Genomic DNA, 22,817 nt, shown 5'->3' with positions numbered 1-22,817 from the left:
GAAATTCAACTCTATAAAAAAAATCTGTCAATTTTCCAATAGGATCATGATCACTTTTCAACACCAAGTTAATAAACTGTTGGACACGATAATCAAAATATCTTGAGCATGTCACAGGGTCTTTCTGAACAAGTTTAGATTTCTGATGCCAATCCATTTCTTCCAATTCATTGTCAGTATATTCTTTGCCATCATTTAATTTGCCAAGAATTCGTAACAAATCTTTCCAATTAGTGTCTGCAGATGAAAGAGAGCCAAACCATGTTGGAAGACCCAACTGTCTGATCATCGCAAACAAATCTTTCTTCCTCTTTTCAAGGTATACTGGAGAGTTTCTTAAACTTCTAAAGATATAATAACCTTCATCTAATCTTACAAGATCGTTTACAGTGTTAGGATTCAGTACATCTTTTGCTGTCCATTTTTTTCCTTCTGATTGACACCTTCTTAGAGCAAGATTGACCTTATCACTTATGTTTTTTAACTGAATTTTCTTTAACTTGAAAAATATATTTGGTACAGACTGTGCTACTCTCCTATCCATGGACCTTAGTTCCCATTTGACAATATCAGTATAGTGAACAGAGACAGACCTCTCTTTGTTATCTGGCCTTCTTTGACCACAAAATATAGTTGGAAAAGATAAGTACTCTGCATCAGGATCACTGTAGAGACTAATTGGTCGTTGACCTTCACCAGGAGCAAAAGTTAAACCTGTATCACATAGTGGATTGTCGTCTGGAATGTGATCTAACAGTGTATCTGTGTTTCCAACATGCGTTTCACTTTCATCTACCTCACTGAAATGATCGGAGTCATCATCTGAATCATTCTGATCTTGATTATCCTCTTGTTCTGTACTATTTATTTCATTTTCATGTGTTTCTTCATTTATTTGGGCGATTTCTGTAATCCAATCCTCATTTATTTCTATTCCAGAAGACTTGTACAAGTCACTTGTTCTCATCAAATAATGTAATGCACAAATGACAGCAAATGGTCTCACATTTTCACTAAAATCACACTTTTTGAATTCCAGCTTCTTCTTTAGTTTAACTGATATTGTACCTGATTTCTCTAATGTATGTGGAAGTGAATTTATTGTAGGTTGAACTTCAACAGGCACATTTACAACATTGCCTTTAACTGATAACTGTCCACCTCTTGGCAACTGTCGAATCTGCATAAAAGGAATTCTTAATGATAACAGTCTCTCTTCTAAAGGATACAAATGTAGTTCTTTTGGTCTTTGGGGAAATCCCATTTTATTGGCTATTGAAAATCGAGGAATTCTTTGTTTTTTAATTGCATTGAGACAAGTATGACATATCCATTCAATGTCTTGTACAGATTTAAAATTAGTAAAGCAATGTGACATGTTAGCAGGAGTGGTCATTTTGACAGTTTTAGAATTAACTACAGAATCACAAAACCAAGTTTGTTCACATGAAGTACATATATATGTAGGACCATCATTAATTTTTGTTTTAAAATTTCTTATGCAAGCATCAAGGGTTATACCTTGAACTCTTTTCTTTTTTAGGTTTTTTTCATGATCTGTAAAATCAATGTTTTTTCTTTTAGTACTTTTAACTATTTTATCATAACATCTGTCTATATCAAGTTTGTTCTGTCTAGAACTCTGTTTCTTCAAACGCTCATTTTCTAAATTTTCTGGATGTGACCTATATTCTTTTTTTCTGTGGTAGTCCTGTTCGGACTCATGTTTTCTGTAGTCTTCATCTTGTCTGGCAATTTTTTTCTTTTCTGTTTCATTTCTTTTGAAAACATCATTCTTTCTAGCTTCTCTTTTAGCAGCAATTTCTCTTTGTCTCTCTATTTGTCTTTTATCAAAATTATCTCTTTGAGACTTCTTAATGTCTGCTTCAGCCCTTCTATAATTTTTTTCCTTTCTAAGTTCTCTTTTTGTAGCAAGTTCTCTTTGTCTCTCTATCTGTCTTACATCTGAATTTTCTCTTTGAGACTTCTTTCTATCTGCTTCAGTCTTTCTATAATTTGTATTCTTTCTTACTTCTCTTTTAGCAGCAAGTTCTCTTTGTCTTTCTATCTGTCTTGCATCTGAATTTTCTCTCTGAGACTTCTTTCTATCTGCTTCAGCCTTTCTATAATTTGTATCCTTTCTTACTTCTCTTTTAGCAGCAAGATCTCTTTGTCTCTCTATCTGTCTTACATCTGAATTTTCTCTCTGAGACTTCTTTCTATCTGCTTCAGCCTTTCTATAATTTGTATCCTTTCTTACTTCTCTTTTAGCAGCAAGATCTCTTTGTCTCTCTATCTGTCTTACATCTGAATTTTCTCTCTGAGACTTCTTTCTATCTGCTTCAGTCCTTCTATAATTTGTATCCTTTCGTACTTCTCTTTTAGCAGCAAGTTCACTTTTATTGAAATCTTCATTCTTTCTAGCCTCTCTTTTAGCAACAAGTTCTCTTTGTCTTTCTATCTGTCTTAAATCAAAATTATCTCTTTTAGACTTCTTACTTTCTGCTTCAGCCCTTCTATAATTTTCATCCTTTCTAACTTCTCTTTTAGCAGCAAGTTCCCTTTGTCTCTCTATCTGTCTTGTATCTGAATTTTCTCTACGAAATTTTTTTCTATCTGCTTCAGTCATTCTATAATTTGTATCCTTTCTTGCATATCTTTTTGCATTTAATTCTTTTACCTTGAATTTTATATTTTTTCTTCTATTTTGCATGTAGTTTTTCATATATACAAATTTTGGTACCTTTATATACTGGGTAGACTTTTTTGTTTGTTTTGTTTTCCTTAGTTTCTGATCATTGAAATAATTCTTAATCTGGTTGGTCACATCTTTGTCAGTATCTATACTACTGATACATAAAGGTAAAATTTCAAATTGAGAGTCTAAATCAATTTGTAAACTTGTGTAAAAAGCATACAAGTAACTGAGGAGGTCATGTAAGTCAGTAAATCCAACCAAAATACTTTTGCCAGAGGAATCTAATGGATTGTTCAGTGTACATTCCGAATGAGAATGAGTGTCAAAAAAATAGTATATATGATTAAAATAATAAACTGCCGAACATATGGCTCCAATCATTATAAGAAATTTATTTGACTGCTTAATACAATTTTGAATTGCTTCTTGTAATGAGAGAAATCCAGTCAACTCTTGGTACTGTAAAGCTATACCAAACAGAATATTTTGTTTGTTAATTATAAAAATCCCTTCAGGAATTTCAATTTTGACAGGAATTTCATCAAAATTCAAAAGCATATTTTTAAATAATCCCTGTGTTGTTAATTCTTGAACATGCTTCCTGTAAATTTCATCACCTTTATTCAAAATGTAATCCAGGTTCAGTGTGTTTGAATCAAAATTTAAAGTAGAGAGTGATAAGAAAACTAAACAATTACAAGTACATTGGTTTCCCCTGCTTTGATCAGCAAATTTTGTGGCATACTGGTCAAAAGTTCCAAATTTAAGAAAGTTTGCATTATAAGAATTGACATATTTTGATAGCTCTTCTTCTGAATTATTTTTAAATTGTTCATTTTGGTTTTGCAACAGATCAGTTTGGATATTACTATGAGAATCTGTTTTTGCATAACTATTGTTTGATTCATGTGACAGAAAATCTGTTTGTATATAACAAGTTTCTTTTGCACAGTTATTGTAACTGTTTTGATTCAATTCTTTTGCACAGTTATTGTTACTGTTTTGATTCAACTCAGATAGTTCAAGTTTATCTAATTCAGATATTTCAAGTTCATTCAATTCAGATGTTTCAAGTATATTCAGTTCAGATATTTCAAGTTTATTCAATTCAGATTTTTCAAGTAGTTTCAAGTTACTGTTGTTTATATTTGTGTGGAGGTCAGTATCCCCCATGTTATTTGAGTTACTGTTGTTTATATTTGTGTGGAGGTCAGTATCCCCCATGTTATTTGAGTTACTGTTGTTTGTATTTGAGTGGAGGTCAGTATCCCCCATGTTATTTGAGATACTGTTGTTGAGGGTGTCAGTATCACCCATGTCAAGGTCAATTCTAGTACTGTTTATGGGGCCAGTATCCCCAGTCAAGTCCGTCAGTGTCTTTTTCTTTGGGTTTTTTACACCACGTTTAGCCTCTGCTGCCCTCCAATTTTTTCTTCTTGGCATCTTTAAAAATCTATAAATACATATGCAAATAATGTACAATAACGAGGAAAAAATGATACAAATGCATAATGCCATAAAAGAAAGGCTAGATGAACAATTGCATAATGAGAGGTAATATGATAAGTAACTTTAAATAAATCATGAATATAATGTGTGTTTTCTGCCATAGAGTTGTCACTTGTTTAGACATACTAAAGATACACCTTTAGATGTATCTAGAATACTGATGCCTCAATCACAGGTACATTCAATTCGAATCAAATTCGCTAATCGCATTCACACACTCTTCTTTTTTAATTCGAATTATCCTATTCACATTTATAGAAATACCTTTTTGTAAATACTAATTAAAAGATAACGTCCTTAGCACAGTAAAGCAAATTTGACCCACATTGCAATTTAAATGAGAAATGACGTTAGGACGCAAAATGTTTTGAATGCCAATTGAACTTATTTCGAATTATGCATGAACTCAGCATGATATGCTTCATGTATTGGAATAAAATAATATCGTACTTCCAAAAATTAAGTAAACAAGAGTTTCATGTAAATAAGGTGATAACATTAATGTTCATTAAGAGTAAATTTAGTTTTAACCTTATATAAAAATACATGCTTACTTCATTCATATGTATGTGTACAGAAGTTTGAACTTTGACATTTGAAATCAGTCAATACAAATTGGTGTTAAAAACAGTTTTGTGCTTGTAAATATTATAATTTCAATTTAAGTTATAAAGAAAAATTACCAATGCATAATTTGAAAAATTTTAATTTATTCAAAGTCACTGGACCATGTTGTAGGGGACAGGTCAAAATAGTCATCAAATTGATATGTTATCATAGTATTGCATCTTCATACAAAATATCATTGATCTATCGCATGTAGTTCTTATCAAACTGACTTTAATACGTAGAAAACGTAACAATTGACTAGATATGTCTGAACTACATGAATGGCCCTGTCTTAAAAAGTTGAAAAATCTGTAATTTCAACAATATATGTGGCCTCAAACATGATGGTAATCTCACATATCAAAAATCTGGGCAAAATCTTAAGGCTTGTAGAAAAATAGTCTGTATAACTGTGATTTTCAACAATTTTCAAAGTCTCTAACTCTTAATTTTCATCAAAACTTGGCTGAGTGGAACAAAACTTTAACTTGATCTGTTACTCATCACAGTTAAGTAACATAGCAAAAATCAGCCCAATATCTAAAGGGGTTTAGAAAAAAAGTAGGTATAACTGTGATTTTCAACAATTTATAAATTTCATACCTGTAATTTCGGCAAAAATAAGTAGAGCTTAAAAAACTTAAACTTGATTTGTTACACATGATTGTCAAGTTACCTAATAACAAGAATGTGTCCAAAGTACACGGATGCCCCACTTGCACTATCATTTTCCATGTTCAATGGACCGTGAAAATGGATAAAAAACAAGAATGTGTCCAAAGTAAACGAATGCCCCACTCGCACTATCATTTTCCATGGTCAATGGACCATGAAATTGAATAAAAAATATAATTAGGCATTAAAATTAGAAAGATAATATCATAGGGAACATGTGTACTAAGTTTCAAGTTGATTGGACTACAATTCATCAAAAACTACCTTGACCAAAAACTTTAACCTGAAACATGCACTTTCATTTTCTATGTTCAGTGGACCGTGAAATTGGGGTCAAAAGTTTAATTTGGCTTTAAAATTAGAAAGATCATATCATAAGGAACATGTGTACTAAGTTTCAAGTTGATTGGACTTCAACTTCATCAAAAACTACCTTGACCAAAAACTTTAACCTGAAACATGCACTTTCATTTTCTATGTTCAGTGGACCGTGAAATTGGGGTCAAAAAATTAATTTGGCTTTAAAATTAGAAAGATCATATCATAAGGAACATGTTTACTAAGTTTCAAGTTGATTGGACTTCAACTTCATCAAAAACTACCTTGACCAAAAACTTTAACCTGAAACATGCACTTTCATTTTCTATGTTCAGTGGACCGTGAAATTGGGGTCAAAAGTTTAATTTGGCTTTAAAATTAGAAAGATCATATCATAAGGAACATGTGTACTAAGTTTCAAGTTGATTGGACTTCAACTTCATCAAAAACTACCTTGACCAAAAACTTTAACCTGAAACATGCACTTTCATTTTCTATGTTCAGTGGACCGTGAAATTGGGGTCAAAAGTTTAATTTGGCTTTAAAATTAGAAAGATCATATCATAAGGAACATGTGTATTAAGTTTCAAGTTGATTGGACTTCAACTTCATCAAAAACTACTTTGACCAAAAACTTTAACCTGAAGTGGGACAGACGGACGAACGGACGGACAGACGAACGGACGCACAGACCAGAAAACATAATGCCCCTCTACTATCGTAGGTGGGGCATAAAAACAATTTGGCATTAAAATTAGAAAGATCATACCATAGGGAACATGTGTACTAAGGTTCAAGTTGATTGGACTTCAACTTCATCAAAAACTACCTTGACCAGAAACTTTAACCTGAAACTCCTACTTTCCTTTTCCATGTTCAGTGGACTGTAAAATTGGGGTCAAAAGTCTAATTTGATTCGAAAATTAGAAAGATCATATCATAGGCAACAACTGTACTAAGTTTCAAGTTGATTGCACTTCAGCTTCATCAAAAACTACATTGACCAAAAACTTTAACCTGAAGCGGGACGAGCGGACGGACGAACAGACGGACGGACGCATAGACCAGAAAACATAATGCCCCTCTACTGTCGTAGGTGGGGCGTAAAAATCAGCCCAATATCTGAAGGTGATAGAAAAAAAGTCTGTATGACTGATTTTCAACAATTTTCAGTCTTCAACCCTTAATTTAGGAAAAAATCAGCAGACCGGAACTTAAACTTGTGCTGTAACTGATTATACCAAAAATCAGCTTAATATTTACAGGCGTTTAGAAATAAGTCTGTATAACTATGATTTTCAAAAATTTATCGAAGTCAAAAGACTGTAATTTCGACAAACATTAGCGTAGTGAAATAAAAGCTAAAATTTGATCTGTAACTCATCATGATTAACTCACATACCAAAAATCAGCCCAATATCTGAAGGCATTTAGAAAATAAAGTCTGTTTAACTGTAATTTTAAACAATTTATTAAAAGGCCTTAATTTCTGAAGGAAAAAAAGGCGAAGTAGAACAAACCATAATTTGATCTGTAACTCATCATGGTTAACTCATATATACCAAATATCAGCCCATTATCTGAAGGTGTTACGATAAAAAGTATGTATGAAAGGTTTGTTGCGGATTTATGGAATGACGGACAAGGGTAAAAATATATGGCCCCGACAACTATTTTACAGATATTATTAGAAATCATAAAAATAATAGCGAGAACGTCTTTCAATTTTTAATTTGTAGAACTACAAATCAAGTATATCTGTGATATCAGATCACAAGTTACAACAACACATAAATGCTTCAAATATTTTATTAACATGATTAATTTAAATGCAACTAGATATCATTGAGATGGGAGCCATCTCTGTGGGCCCCGCTGTGAATAATGTGCATTAAAAAATTGTATCTTTACCATAGGACATGGGTTTGTCAACTGAAATCAAAGTTTTTGAACTTGACCTTTGACCTAGGAAGTTGTAAATAAATTATGACACACCCTTTGGTGTTGGTTTATAAACATGTCAAGTATAAACTTTGAAATGATAACGGTTCTTAAGATATAGAGCGGACACGATCTTTCCCATAGGACATGGGGTTGTCAACTGAAACCAAAGTTTTTGACCTTGACCTTTGACCTAGGAAGTTGTACATAAATTATGACACACCCTTTGGTGTTGGTTTAAATACATGTCAAGTATAAACTTTGAAATCATAACGGTTCTCAAGATATAGAGCGGACAAGATCTTCACCACAGGACACAGGGTTGTCAACTGAAACCAAAGTTTTTTTACCTTGACCTTTGACCTAGGAAGTTGCACATACATCATGACACGCCCTCTGGTGGTGGTTAATAAACATGTAAAGTATAAAGTATGAAATCATAATGGTTCTCTAGATATGGAGCGGACACAAAAGTGTTACGGACGGACGGACGGGCGGATGGACGGACGGACAGACTGATCACTATAGGGTACCCGCCTAAAGGGGGGACCCTAATTATAATGATTATTCTTCAGACATTTAAATATATCCATTGAAAACTTGTTTCAACTTCATACTTCTCTTTTACAAGAATGTTTTCTCCACAACAACACTGACATTGTTGGCAAAAAATGCTAAATTTACAAGTGTTTTCAAATTAGATACATTTAATTGTATGCTTCCTTATTTTCGTTTGCACAACACAGTGAAATAAATATAAACAGAAAAATAATAACTAAGCTATTTCAATCAGATTAATATTATTTGCTGTCCTTTATCTGTAATGTATAATTTCTTCCCTTTCATGACTTTCATGATCAGTCATTTTTATTTTATACTTTAATTTTACATTCTAAATTTGGAATGCTAGCTAATCAGATTATTCATTTAATTTCATTAATCCTATTCATCTATATGATATTATATCTAAAAAAACTAAGCAGTTTGTGAGTTCCCATTATATTTTTAAACTTATGCAAACTTTTTCATAAACATGATAAACATACTCTACCTCAGACTGTTTGTTCACTATAACAGGAAAGGAAATATTCTAACTTTTCATTGAAGAGTTTCTTTTTGCTATATCTTATTACCACAAAGAAACTTCTAAATAACAAAGTACAATAAACTAAAACTGATGACACTGAAAATATATAGTCTTTATTCTTGTAAAGTAAATGGTATGGTTCAAATATTCCTTAAATATTAATTCAATACCAATACTTTATATAGGATTTATCCAAGGAAATGAGAACAGGGGAGACAATTACATTAAAAAAATATTTTCCTAAACTTCTAAGAAAATATAAAATCAAGGATTTGTATAGTTAAACTAAATGTAAAAATCCTTGATAAAATCAAGAACTTTATTTTTTTAAAGACCAAAAACATCTTTAAATAGTTAATTGATTGATGAACATTATTTCTGCTCACAGTTTATCTCAATCTTTAATAATATTCAAGATAATAACCAAAAACTGCAAAATTTCCTTGAAATGACCAATTCAGCAGCAGCAACGCAACAACAATTGTTGCCCAATTCATCTGAAAATTTCAGGGCAGAAAAATCTTGACCTGATAAACAATTAAACTTGTGTCAGATTTGCTCTAAATACTTTGGTTTCAGAGTTCTAACACAATATCTACATTTTAACCCTATATTCTTTTGTTAGCCATGGCAGATATCTTGGTTCTTTGGCAGGGTCACCGAACAAATTTTTTAAACTCAATATCCTTATGATGATTGTGGACAAGTTTGGTTAAATTTGTCTTACTAGTTTCAGAGGAGAAGATTTTTGTAAACAATAAGTAAAATTGTTAAAAATTGACTCTAAATGGGCAATAACTCCTTAAGGGGTCAACTGACAATTTTGGTCATGTTGACTCATTTGTAGATCTTACTTTGCTGAACATTATTGCTGTTTTCAGTTTATCTCTTTCTATAATGTGGCAAAATTTCCTTAAAATTGCCAATTCAGGGGCAGCAACCCAACAACCAGTTGTCTGATTCGTCTGAAAATTTCAGGGAAGATAGATCTTGACTTGATAAACAATATGACTACTTGAAAGATTTGCTAGTAATGCTTTGGTTTCAGAGTTATAAGCCAAAATCTTCATTTTACCCCTATGTTCTATTTTTAGCCATGGCTACCATCTTGGTTGATTGGCCGGGTCACCGAACACATTTTTTAAACTAAATACCCCAATGATGATTGTGGACAAGTTTGGTTAAATTTGTCTTACTAGTTTTAGAAGAGAAGATTTTTGTAAACAATAACAAAAATTTAAGAAAAATTGTTAAAAAATGACTATAAAGGGCAATAACTCCTTAAGGGGTCAACTGACAATTTTGGACAAGTTGACTTTTTTGTAGATCTTACTTTGCTGAACATTATTGCTGTTTACAGTTTATCTCTATCTATAATAATATTCAAGATAATAACCAAAAAAATGGCAAAATTTCCTTAAAATTGCAAATTCAGGGGCAGCAACCCAACAACCAACTGTCTGATTCATCTGAAAATTTCAGGGCAGATAGATCTTGACTTGATAAACAATTTAATCCCTGTCAGATTTGCTCTAAATGCTTTGGTTTCAGAGTTATAAGCCAAAATCTTCATTTTACCCCTATGTTCTATTTTTAGCCATGGTGGCCATCTTGGTTGGTTGGCCGGGTCACCGAACACATTTTTTAAACTAGATACCCTAATGATGATTGTGGTCAAGTTTGGTTAAATTTGGCCCAGTAGTTTCAGAGGAGAAGATTTTTGTAAAAGTTAACGACGCCGGACGACGGACGACGACAGACGACAGACGACGGACGACGGACGACGGACGCCGGACGCCGGACGCCAAGTGATGAGAAAAGCTCACTCGGCCCTTCGGGCCAGGTGAGCTAAAAACAGCAATATTTCCTTACATTTCCAACATTTGTCCAATGCAGGGGCAGCAACTTAACAACAGGTTGTACTATTCGTCTGAAAATTTCAGGGCAGATAGAACTTTCTCTGATAAACAATTTTACCCCATGTCAGATTTGCTCTAAATGCTTTGGTTTCAGAGTTATAAGCCAAAATCTACATTTTACCGCTATATTCTATTTTTAGCAATGGCGGCCATCTTGGTTGGTTGGCCGAGTCATGCCACACATTTTTGAAACAAGATACTCCAATGATGATTGTCGCCAAGTTTGGTTTAATTTGGCCCAGTATTTTTAGAGGAGAAGATTTTTGAAAAAGCTAACGACAGAAGACGACGAACGACTGACGCAAAGTGATGAGAAAACTTGGGCCTTCGGGCCAGGTGAGCTAAAAAATGGATATAAAATTTTTTACATGGTAGCATAACATTTGAATCAATTTTAAGTGAGCAGTCTGCAAATTTGTGCTTTCATACATAAAGCTAGAAAAACTGTCCAAATAAAGAGTTCCAATGTTACACGTTTATTTTTTTGGGGGTTCTTTAAAACTTTTTGCAAACATCTGTTTAGGCTTAAGATCTAATATAATGCCATTTCCAACATAATGAATATTTCCAAGCGGCATAACTCTTTAAAAATATTTGATTGGCTCTGATTTTGATCTTGTCTGAGACATAACTTAATATAAACCTTTGATATATAACAAGTTTGATAAAAATCTGGCAAGAATTTTACACATGAATGTATGAATACTTGATTTCAGGAGCGCCACCTACAGTGAAAAGAACAGAAGCTAGAAAAAAATCAGTGGAACAAAATATTGAAAATTGGTTAATTTAAACCTCGATTTTGTCTCGAAACTTACTATTTCAACAAGTATTTACCAACAAACAATACATTTAAAAGATGGGATGTGACATTAGCCAGTGGACGATGAGAATTGGTTCATTTTGTCAATCAATTGGTAGGAACACAATCAAATATCCCGCCATGTTGTTAAACCCAAATCGGATCACCAACTTAAAACTTTTAGTGAGAATAACTTTGTGTATCAGTGCAATTTTGCTACTTAGTGGGGATGTTGAATTAAATCCAGGCCCTCCCCCAACAGATATTAGACCAAATACACGATTAATGTCATTATCGCAATCAAAACTTTCATGGGACAAGGGAGATAATGATGCACTCAGTCGAACTCTTCAGGAAATAAGGTCAGAAATGACTACCATGTCAACAAACATGCTCGCAATGAAAACTGAGATGACTGGTGTAAACCAGAATATAGACAAACTGAACGACAAATTGGACAGTAAAATAGACATGTTACAAACAGAAAACAAACAGCTAAAATCATTGGTCGTGTCCCTAGAAAATCAGGTAGATAAAATTGAGGCCGGTTCCCGTAAGAACAACTTGCTATTTATGGGTGGCGATGATAAACTCAGTGATGTAAACAATGTATTCGAAGATATTAGTAATAAATCGTCAAATCAAAAAGAGTCGTGGGAAGAGTGTGAAATGAAAATAAGGCTATTCTTAGAATCTGTACTAGAACTGGGTAAAGAATTTGCTGAAAATGTACAAATTGAACATGTACAACGTGTCCGTGGAACAGAAAGAAAACGGCCGATAATTGTTAGATTCTTAAGCTACAGAGACAGAAACCTAGTATTGAAAACGGCAAAAAATATTCTTAAACAAAGTCAAACTTACAGAGTCAACAAAGATTTTACACCAAGTGTGCGAACTGCAAGGAAAAATTTAAGCCCATTCCTTCTACGTGCAAGGGAAAATGGCAGTAAAGTCTCAATGCGTCAAGATAAACTTTTGATCGATAGTAAACTGTACACTTTTGACGCGTAAACTCAAGACATACAAGAAGTCACAAGAAAATAGGGATGTGGTCAAGGCTCACGGTACTGTATATATGACAATTATTTTAAATGTAAACCCGATTCCTCAGAGAACAAAATTAAGATTGTGTCTTGGAACATTGAAAGTCTAAAAACTAAGTTATATCGTGACTAGAAGTCTGTTGATGAGATAGTAGAAAATCATGATGTTATTAGCTTTCAAGAAACATTTCAAAAAACAGAGGATGAATTTGTAAATACGTTTTGTGATTTTGAATGTTACGAAAGTATTCGTGTAAACGATCAATTTGTCTACAACAAAGCTTCAGGTGGTGTGTTAGTGTTGGTTAGAAAAAATATTGTTACAACATATAAAGTTATACAAATCTTCAAACAATTTAAAGATATGGTTATACTTAAATTTTGTTCTGAAAACAAAACAATTATAATGGTATTTATTTATATACCCCCAGAAAACTCTATTTTTTATAGTAATCAGAACACTACAAATGGTATTGATATTCTTGAAGAAGCGCTTTTTGAGGTTGAATCATTGTATGATAATTGTGAAATACTTATGGCGGGTGACTTTAATTCTAGGACTTCAGAATTAAATGATTTTGTCACAGAAGATAAACCTAACTATATTCCTGGTCATATACATAATAAACAACGATCACACTCAAAGTCATATATTACGCAGTGTAAACGTAGCAATAAAGACAAAATTACAAATAATTATGGTCGCTCATTGATACAGTTGTGTTGTGCAAAGGATTTATATATATTAAATGGACGCAAACATAATGATAGAGATGGTGAATTCACTTATATGTGTGCAAATGGTGCTAGTGTTATTGATTATTTTATTTCTAGCTATAACATATTCAGATGGATATCACATTTTAGTGTACTTTCTGTTGATTTATCTAAACATTTACCAATTTCTTGTTGCTTAGATATTCCAGTTTCAGGACATGTTGAAAATGGTGAAGAATATTGTAATGAGAAACAGATACGATTTAAATGGAACAGTAACAAAGCTCAGTTGTGCAAAGATCTAATAGTCAATCCGACTTCCTTAGCAGGTTTAAATGATATTTTAGAATTAATAGACAGCAATACAAATGACGCTGCCAAGGCATTTATATCTCACTTGCAAAATATTTGTACAGAAGCAGGTTTATTATCATGTCATAATAAAAGCAGTGAACGTGCTATTAACAATCAGGAATGGTTTGACTCAGAATGTGTGTCTATGAAAAGAAAAAAGTGTAAATTATTAAATGATTTTCGAGCAACTAGCAATGCTGACATACTACAAGAATATGTTAAAACGAAACAAAATTTTAACAAGTTGTGTGAAACTAAACAAAAACAACACAAAGAGAATAAGAAAACTGAATTATGCATTATTGCTAAAACTGGAGATTCTTGTAAATTTTGGAAATTGATCAAATCAGTTATTAGTAAATCTAATATACCTAGGTCAAATATATCTAGCGAAGAATGGAAAACTTATTTTTCTGATCTTTTGAACCCTGAAATAATAGATAAAGATGTAATTTTTTCTGAATTTGTTGATAATTTTGTACAGGCTCATAATACTGAATGTGATTTATGTATTGATGAAAATTTTTCATATTTAGACAGTGATATTACTAGTGAAGAAATTTTAAGTGAATTAAAAAAGCTTAAAAATAATAAATCACCAGGTGAAGATGGTTTATCAGGGGAATTTTATAAATGTTTATCTTCAACACTTCTGCCAGTGTTATTAAAATTATTTAATAAAATATTTCACACTGGAGATTTTCCAGAATGTTGGTCTACTGCTATTATTATTACATTGTTCAAAAAAGGCGATAGAAATGATTGTGGTAACTATCGTGGTATATCACTTTTATGTGTTATAAGTAAAATTTTTATGGGTATTATTTGTAATAGATTAAAAGTATGGTCAGATTTGAATGAGCATTTAATAGAAGAACAAGCTGGTTTTCGCAGTGGCTATTCCACAATAGATAATATTTTCATACTGTGTAGTATTATTATGAAATATTTATCAAGGAAAAAGGGTGTTCTGTACTGTGCATTCATTGATTTTAGCAAAGCCTTTGATGGCATCAATCGTTCAAACTTTTTTATATATTGTTAAGTAAAAATTTACATGGTAGAATGATAAAGCTATTGCAAAATATTTATGGCAATGTCAAAGCAAAAGTTAAAACAACTGATGGATTATCAGAAACTTTTACATGTAATTCTGGTGTGAGACAAGGTTGTACTTTAAGTCCTTGGTTATTTGCAATGTATATAAATGAACTTGCAACTGAAATTGAGAACAGTGGTGGAAATGGCATCTTTATACATGAGAACTTTCATAACGTTATGCTACTACTGTTAGCAGACGATCTTGCACTTATAGCCGATACACCAATTGATCTACAGAGAAGATTAAACAATTTAGAAAAGTATTGCGAAAAGTGGAATATGACTATAAACATGGACAAATCAAATATTGTTGTATTTAAAAATGGAGGTAAATTATCTAAAAATGAGAAATGGTACTTCAATAATGAACCTTTAAAAGTTGTCAGTTATTATAAGTATTTAGGAATATATTTTTCCAATAGACTGAAATGGACTTACTGTTGCAAAACATTACGAATGCAGTGTGAAAAGGCTCTGAACATGATAAAACATTGTATGTGTAAACTTGGAACTAGAGATATAAATCTTGGATTCAAGTTATTTGACTCTATGGTTGCTCCAATTCTTTATTATGGTGCAGAATTATGGGGAACAGAGAAAGTGAAAGACTTTGAAACTGTTCAAAATAAATTTTGTAAATGGCTACTAGGAATGGGCCAAAAGACTAATAATCACATAGCAAGAGGTGAATGTGGCCGTCATGAACTATATATAAATTATGCGTGTAAACCTATTAAGTATTTTCTACACTTACAATGCATGGATGATAACAGACTTCCAAAACTATGCTATCGTATGATGTTTAAAATGAATGAACATGGACGTTTAAATTGGTGTTCTAAAGTGCAAAGACTATTATTTTCAAATGGATTTGGTGTTGTATGGGAAAGTCAAAAAAGTGTTGGAGATGCAAAATTGTTTTTACATTTTTTTAAACAGAGACTTACAGATATAAACTTACAATCTTGGTCAGATTATATTGGCAACTCATCAAAGTGTGCTTTTTATTCAAAAGTTAAGGATTATATTTGTATAAATGAAAATATACAGAAACTGTCATATAATCTTAGATATGAAACTTTTTCAATTTTATGTTCAAACCATAAGCTAGCTATTGAACAAGCTAGACATGAAAACCAACCAAGGGAAAATAGGTTGTGTAAAATTTGTAATACAAATGAAATAGAAGATGAATTCCATTTTGTACTAGTTTGTCCAATTTTGGCTGATATAAGGAGAAATTTTTTACCATTATGGTGTCAAAGTAATTGTAACAGAGACACTTTAACTAGTCTTTTTAGAACAGAAAATTTAATTACTTTGAAAAATCTGGCTGTATTTTTGAAAAAAGATAAATGCTGTAGAGAAGAAGTCTTGTCACTATGACTTGATCAAATGAATATACTTAATAAATAAATAAATAAATTTATTACAAATACAAGTTTATAAAACTTTTTGAAAATTAATAGATATACATGTATATATATATATATATATATATATATATGTTGGTAATATGTGTGTGTTATATTGTTTAATATATGTTATTATTGAACTGTAGTTGATATTAAAATGTGAATTTATAAATGTACCGTGGGCTGGAGGCCTGTTTTTGTACAATAAACTTGATTTGATTTGATTTGATTGAATACTTGATTTCAGAAAGTATTATATATCTTTTAGCAACAAAAACATGTTTACAACATGACAAATGACAAACAGTTGAGACCAATTCATAACTGTTACACTAAATATGGAAATTTCCATATAATTAATATTTCAAAGGGCCATAACTCTTAAAAAAATAATTGATCCGCACCGATTTTTAACATTGCTGATATAAACCTATAAATTATAGAAGTTTTATTAGAATTTGACAAGAATTGTACATATGAGAGCACTAAAAAGACAGGACAGAAGCATGGACCCCAGGTATTTCAATGTTTTGTGGGGACAATAAGAAAAATATCTTAAGACTTGATATTTAAAAGTCACTGTCCCAATAACAGGGTAAAACCATATAAAACTAGAGAATAATTTCATGTATGTGGATACTTCTAGTATAGGTATACACCTTATTTTGGAAAATGCCTTTTTGAAGAAATTCATATATATATAGAGAGTTCACTAGGACAATGATACAACTGGAAAGAAAAAAACAGTGATTATCATTTGAGAATTGAATGCTTCTTTTTGTAACTTCATTGGGGTGTAAAAGCGTTGACCAAAGTACATTTTGTATGAAGTGCTGGTGTCAGAGTATAATACCTGAAGAGATAAACCACTTCTGTGATGCCATCCTGTTAAGGCTCCATGGCAAATACTTTTACAGTTTTTCATATAACCTGCTGTAGTAACTATGACACCACTAGGGACTATTCCTTTTGGTTTGAGTGCATAACATTCTTCTTGAATTTTTCCCCCAGCTCTTTCTAGGATTAAATTTGAAACAATTCCATTTTTCAAATTTAAATCAGTTCCAACTGTATTCACCAACATATCAACCTAAAATCAAAATAAATAACATATGTTGTATACAATTCAATGTAATGTATTTTTTCTAGGAGATAACAGAATATTTTTTTTATATTTTATAGATGGAAGTAAAAAATGTATACATACATGTTGGTCTACTAAAGATCCTATTGTGATATGTACTTTCAAAGGGCAGTTTTCTGAAAGAAAGAAAATAAACTTTACATTTTGGTCTCATTAACTTCCTATTTTGTTAGAAGACAATCATATTTATCTGGACACATACATGTACAAGCAGTCTTGCATACGTCTCTTACCTTCATACATGTATTGCTTTACCAATGATAATTTAAATTATAATATGAAGTGCTTCTTTCGCTTTGTAAACCAATCCATGCTTAAATCCATTAAATTTGTTTGCACATGCATTATTATATTAACTACAGTAGAAAAATTAATTTTATCGAAAATAGCATGCATTTAATATATTTCATTAACTTTAAACAATTTCAAACTCTTAAATGATGCACATGTTTTTATAATACACATGTAATGACTAAGTGAATGTGTTACAATTTGCAATTGACATGTTGGCATGTTGACCACCAAAGAAGACGACGTTTAATAATAATTTTTTATGTTATATTGTGACACGAATATTGTCAATAAATTTGTTAATTTCTGTTTCCATTTTGAATTTTAGAATTACAACTTTGCTCATTCAAACAATGGTTGTAACTAACAAGCATTCTGTGAGTATTGCATGGTAATACATAGCCTCCTGCCGGTTCTAACTTTGATCTTTAACTTGTCATGGTGTTAACTACAAAACATAACAAACAGACCTAACCTCCAAATTCTTCAAACAATTTACTGAAGAAATTGAAAAAATCCAAAATGTCATCTATCTTAATACAATGTCTATAACAAATCTTTTTTAATAAATGAGTTACTTTATACAACGATGGCGTGATACTAATATACGGCCACAAATTATTTTGCAGTCGTATAAAAATTGGGAAAAAAATATTAAACATTTTTCTCTATCATGTCTATAGTTAGATTGAAAGAAGCTTCTGTCAAAGTTTGGTAAAAATCTAGGATGGTTTATAAGTCCATTTGGCATTTATAAGTAAAATACGGAAAAATAGGAAAAAAAGAGTTACAAAATTTCCTTCTAGATACTATAGTTTTTTATTATTAACATCAGCCATGTTAGCTTCTGTCCAAAGTTTGGTAGAAATCCAAAAATCTTTCTATTTTAAGAAAGTTATCCAAATTTAAGAACTTTAACCACTGAGTAAATGTAAACTGGGAGAAAACTAAAATTGAGAATGAAAATGAGGAATGTGTCAAAGAGACAACAACCCGACCATAGAGCAGACAACAGCAGAAAGTCACCAACAGGTCTTCATTTATCATGTTCATAAGTAAAATAATGATAACCATGATTTTATTTTTTAACAAAATTAACATCAAGATACTATCTTATGATCAAAAACAAGCTTCTGTCCAAATTTGGTAGAAATCCAGGATGATTTAAGTAAGAAATAAAATTTTGAATACTTTAACCACAGATGAATATTTGTGGATGCCACCAACAAATGTAGGATCGCTAAGTCTCGCTTTTGCAACATAAGTCAGAGGCTCAATGAAAAACATATTACCTATTTGTGTTGGCTTTGAAGGCAATGATTGCCAATCAAAACTATCAAATGAGCTTAGTGAAGTTGCATTGATCATTTCAACCACCTCCTTAACTTCATGTTCATCAAAAATACATAGATAAATTTCCTGAATTGAAGTAACATTTTTTGTTGACAGCTGACTATTCAGAGCTTCAATGATTTCACTTCCTTGACAGCTAGCCTTTCTGTCCTCAATGATCTGTACTGGGATTGCTAAGCTTTGTATGCCTTCTTTTTCACAGTGTAGGATGACTTTCTGCATTGCTAAATTTATATCTCCCTTCTTTACAGTTTGGTTTTGAGTGGTGGTAACTGTTAGTAAGACTGTGTGAAATGGAAAATTTGATTTAGCTGAAATCTGTTCAATTTCACCAATGGTGTACTTTTTAGGATTATTCATTGACACGTTCTTCTTTACTGGTGTCCATAAATCTTCATCTCCTGAAAAATTAAATTTCTAATTATGCATATCATAATCCAACAAGATTGGGAAAATGATTGTTTACATGATGTACCAGTAGAACTAAATTAATGTTTTCCTCTGTCAAGCCAAAATTTCTGATAGAGCCTCAAATAATTTCTACAAACTATCAGAAACCAGTCTTCAGAGTAACAAACAGATGCATAAACCAAAAAACATAATGCCCCTAAGTGGGGCATAAAAATGAGGTCATTGTGGTTTGATCTGTCCTGGACACTGGTTTCTTTTTTAACATATCATTTTCATGATAGGTGTGGACAGAAATCTTAATTTCAAAACCAGTTTTTATTAATTTTAATAGCAGAGTGGTGGCTATAATCACTGATAATGAAGACTCAAAAACAAGAATGGGTGAAAGTATAGTGTTTTTGTGAGGATTTTAACAAGACTCAGTGTAAGGTAATGAATCCTTTGCTTTATCTCCTAACTTATTCAAATAGAATTCCTAACAGAGTCGAACCAAACACATGTTTATTTTGTTCATTAACCAATTGAAATTGACAAACAGTAATATAATGACACTACCATATACTGATATAAAGTATCAGATGGTGAAAACCATATTTTTTTTCCGTATTCAAACAATTTTTCCTAGGTTAGCAAAAAAAAGTATTTGAAGATTCTGGTCTACACTCGTGACACTTACAGACTAGATGTTTTTCAAAAAGGTACTGCAAACTTGTAGAGGTTTGTTTATAAGTTTCACAATTTTAAAATAAAATTTCAAGACCCATGTACAAATATAAAAAGGTCAAGCATCAACATGAAACTATGACAACATTGTTAGAAAACTGATACCCACGAATTAAAGTACTTTCACAGTACAAATGTATATGTTAAGTTTAATAAGAGAAACAGTCAGAAGATAAATCATTAATATATAAAATACCTTGCAGGAAATCATCACTGTAACCAATCGGGAAGAGACATTCATTTGACGGTACAACAATAGCATCAACATCTAGGTCACAAGTTCTACCATGTATGACAACAACATGAAAATCATTGTCTAATTTGCTGTATGTACAAATCTGTTCAACTTTTGATTCTGATTGTGAAACAATGCATTTATGTTCCTCTTCAACAGAATTAACAAAATCCTTGGCTGTTTTATCTGTTATCTTTCTCACCATTTCAAGATCTTGAACTCTAATACAATCAACATCAATCTTCTGCATGGAAAGTTTCCTAATTTCAGCAATACATAATTGAATATTGTTGCTATTCTCATAGTTAGAACTAACACATATGAATGGGGGATTATCAAGCCTGACATGCACACAAAATTCTTCCTCTAATTCCTGGATATTTTTCACACAATATTTTTTTAAAAAGAAAAATTTCTCAACCCTGATATGAAAAACCTCCATCTTTGGTCCCATCACTGAATCAATTTGAGAGACAAATTCAGCACTAATGTCATTGGCAGCAACTAAAACAATCTCCTCTTCGCCTATCTTATTTCCAAAGACCATGGCTTTTGTAGAGAATTGGTTCGATTCAGCAATGTCTTGAATTTTTTTATTGATATCCTTTGTTATAGTTGAAACAACTAAAAGTCGACTAACCGATACAGATTGTAAGATGATATCAATGCCCCTTTTGGCAGTTTCATTGTCTTTGGCTTTTCCCCATATAAGAAATTTATCATCATCACAAGAATAACACCAGTAACACTGAATTTCCTTTGCTTGCAACATTTTTGTTAAATATTTCTGAATTTCTGGCTTTTGGTCAATCAGGATATATACTTCCTGATCAATGTTGCTTTCATAATAACCTACATCTTTAAAAAAATCCCTCAATTCATTTTCTGTTATCTCTATTTGATTTCCAGACCCGTTTAAGACTAATGATATGTTTTCAATCTCTTCAAGAATCTCAACTTCAGGAAACTTTTGCTTAAATTTTTCTCTGTAATCTTTATCTTTGAATAATGAAACAGGAAGCGGTTTCAATTTAATTTGTTTTACTGCAATTGATGTTGTATTATTTTCATTCGGGTTTTTCCTGCTTTTTTTAAGTGCCTTAATCTCCCTTTCTTTGACCAACCTTGATATCTCATAGAATTCTAACATAACATCATCTGTAGCAACCAAAACTGTACAATCATCTCCATCAATCTGTATCATTTTTTTCCCTGAATATTTTTCATGTAAATTATCATATTTTGGATCTGCGAACACTAAGTTATCATCACAACCATATTTCTTTTCTATTGTACACTCATCAAGAAAGGTGAAGCCAAGGTTAACTACTGGGTCAGAAAAAGCAAATATTTTCACCATTTCTTTCTGAGATAGTGTTGCATATACACAAATGATTCCTTTCCCATGGATGTACTTTTCAACATATTCTCTAACCTCTGGCATTTCTAACAACTGAATGATAAGTTTACTTGTATGTTTCTCACCACTTTTTATACTTGAAGGCCATTTCTTCACCTCTTCAGCACATGCACTTGCTTGGTCTATTGGTCCAAAGATTTCAACACTGTCTGCTAATATTTCAATCTTTATCTGAGGAAAAACCTTTTGCAATCCTTCTTTCCCTTTCAATCGTCCAAATAAATTACAGTTGTCAATACCTAGTTGAACAGTCTGAGAACTAGATGATGAAGTTTGAATGGTTGGTGAAACAAAATCTATTAACTTTGTGAACATTACTTCAACCAATTGTTCTTGTCCAACAATTACTAACTTTTCGTCTTCCTGACAATATACATGAAGATTTCTCTGTACAAACTCAAATTTGACTCGATTGAGTTCACAGAGTAAAAACCTAAAGTCTGTCTGATCTGTTGGTAGCTCCTTTACAGTTAAATGCTCCATTAATTTGGCTAATTCTCCTTCTATTGCAGTAATCATTGTTGTCCCTTCATCTCTTGAATTTGCCTCTAGGCCAAATTTGACTTTCACTTCATTAACATCAAATTCTACTTTAAATGACTTGTGTACAGCTTTTTTCATTTTCTCTTTAAGGGTTGAACTTTCAAGAACTAAAAACTGAAACGCAGCAATATTGATCTGTTTCAGAGATGGTTTTTCTGTCAGTTCTCCATTTGGTGTCCTAACAACTATCTTAAACTTAACCGTGGATGGCCAAAGAGATAAAAAATCCTCTCTAACTGCAGATGCTAAAAGAGAATTAAAATGCAAAATAATAAATAGGTCATTGCACAATTTTAATAAAAAAATCATTAATGCAAATTGGCAAATTAAGAGTTCAATAAAATATGTGAAAGCAATTGTGAAAGCAATTTTTTAGGTTAACAAAAAGGAAGCACTTTAAAAGTGCTCTTTGCCTTAAACAATGTTATATCAAACTATTATGAAAATGCTTTATACATTTGTTAATCTCAAACCTGCATTTTCTTTTATAAAAATGATATTATCAT

At 31.7% G+C, this 22,817-nt stretch overlaps 2 protein-coding genes across 2 annotated transcripts in view; both read right to left on the bottom strand.

The window, feature by feature from the left end:
• The window catches only part of LOC143057776 (uncharacterized), a 108,230-nt gene extending 90,783 nt beyond the window's left edge, over positions 1-17,447 (bottom strand). The window contains exons 1-2 of the mRNA XM_076231169.1: positions 17,399-17,447; positions 17,045-17,281 (exon numbers count right to left, since the gene is read on the bottom strand). Of these exons, the coding sequence (XP_076087284.1) occupies positions 17,045-17,275 (231 nt within the window). The 5' untranslated portion in view covers positions 17,276-17,281; positions 17,399-17,447. The remainder of the gene's footprint in view (positions 1-17,044; positions 17,282-17,398) is intronic.
• LOC143056178 (uncharacterized) overlaps positions 17,277-22,817 on the bottom strand; it is a 48,027-nt gene continuing 42,486 nt past the window's right edge. The window contains exons 4-6 of the mRNA XM_076229261.1: positions 20,310-22,556; positions 18,919-19,380; positions 17,277-17,281 (exon numbers count right to left, since the gene is read on the bottom strand). Coding sequence (XP_076085376.1) covers positions 17,277-17,281; positions 18,919-19,380; positions 20,310-22,556 — 2,714 coding nt within the window. The remainder of the gene's footprint in view (positions 17,282-18,918; positions 19,381-20,309; positions 22,557-22,817) is intronic.

Source organism: Mytilus galloprovincialis, chromosome 13 (genome assembly GCF_965363235.1).
Source record: "Mytilus galloprovincialis chromosome 13, xbMytGall1.hap1.1, whole genome shotgun sequence".
Taxonomy (NCBI): Eukaryota; Metazoa; Mollusca; class Bivalvia; order Mytilida; family Mytilidae; genus Mytilus; species Mytilus galloprovincialis.
The sequence above is the reverse complement of the archived record's forward strand: the minus strand, read 5'-3'. Positions and strand labels throughout refer to the sequence as shown.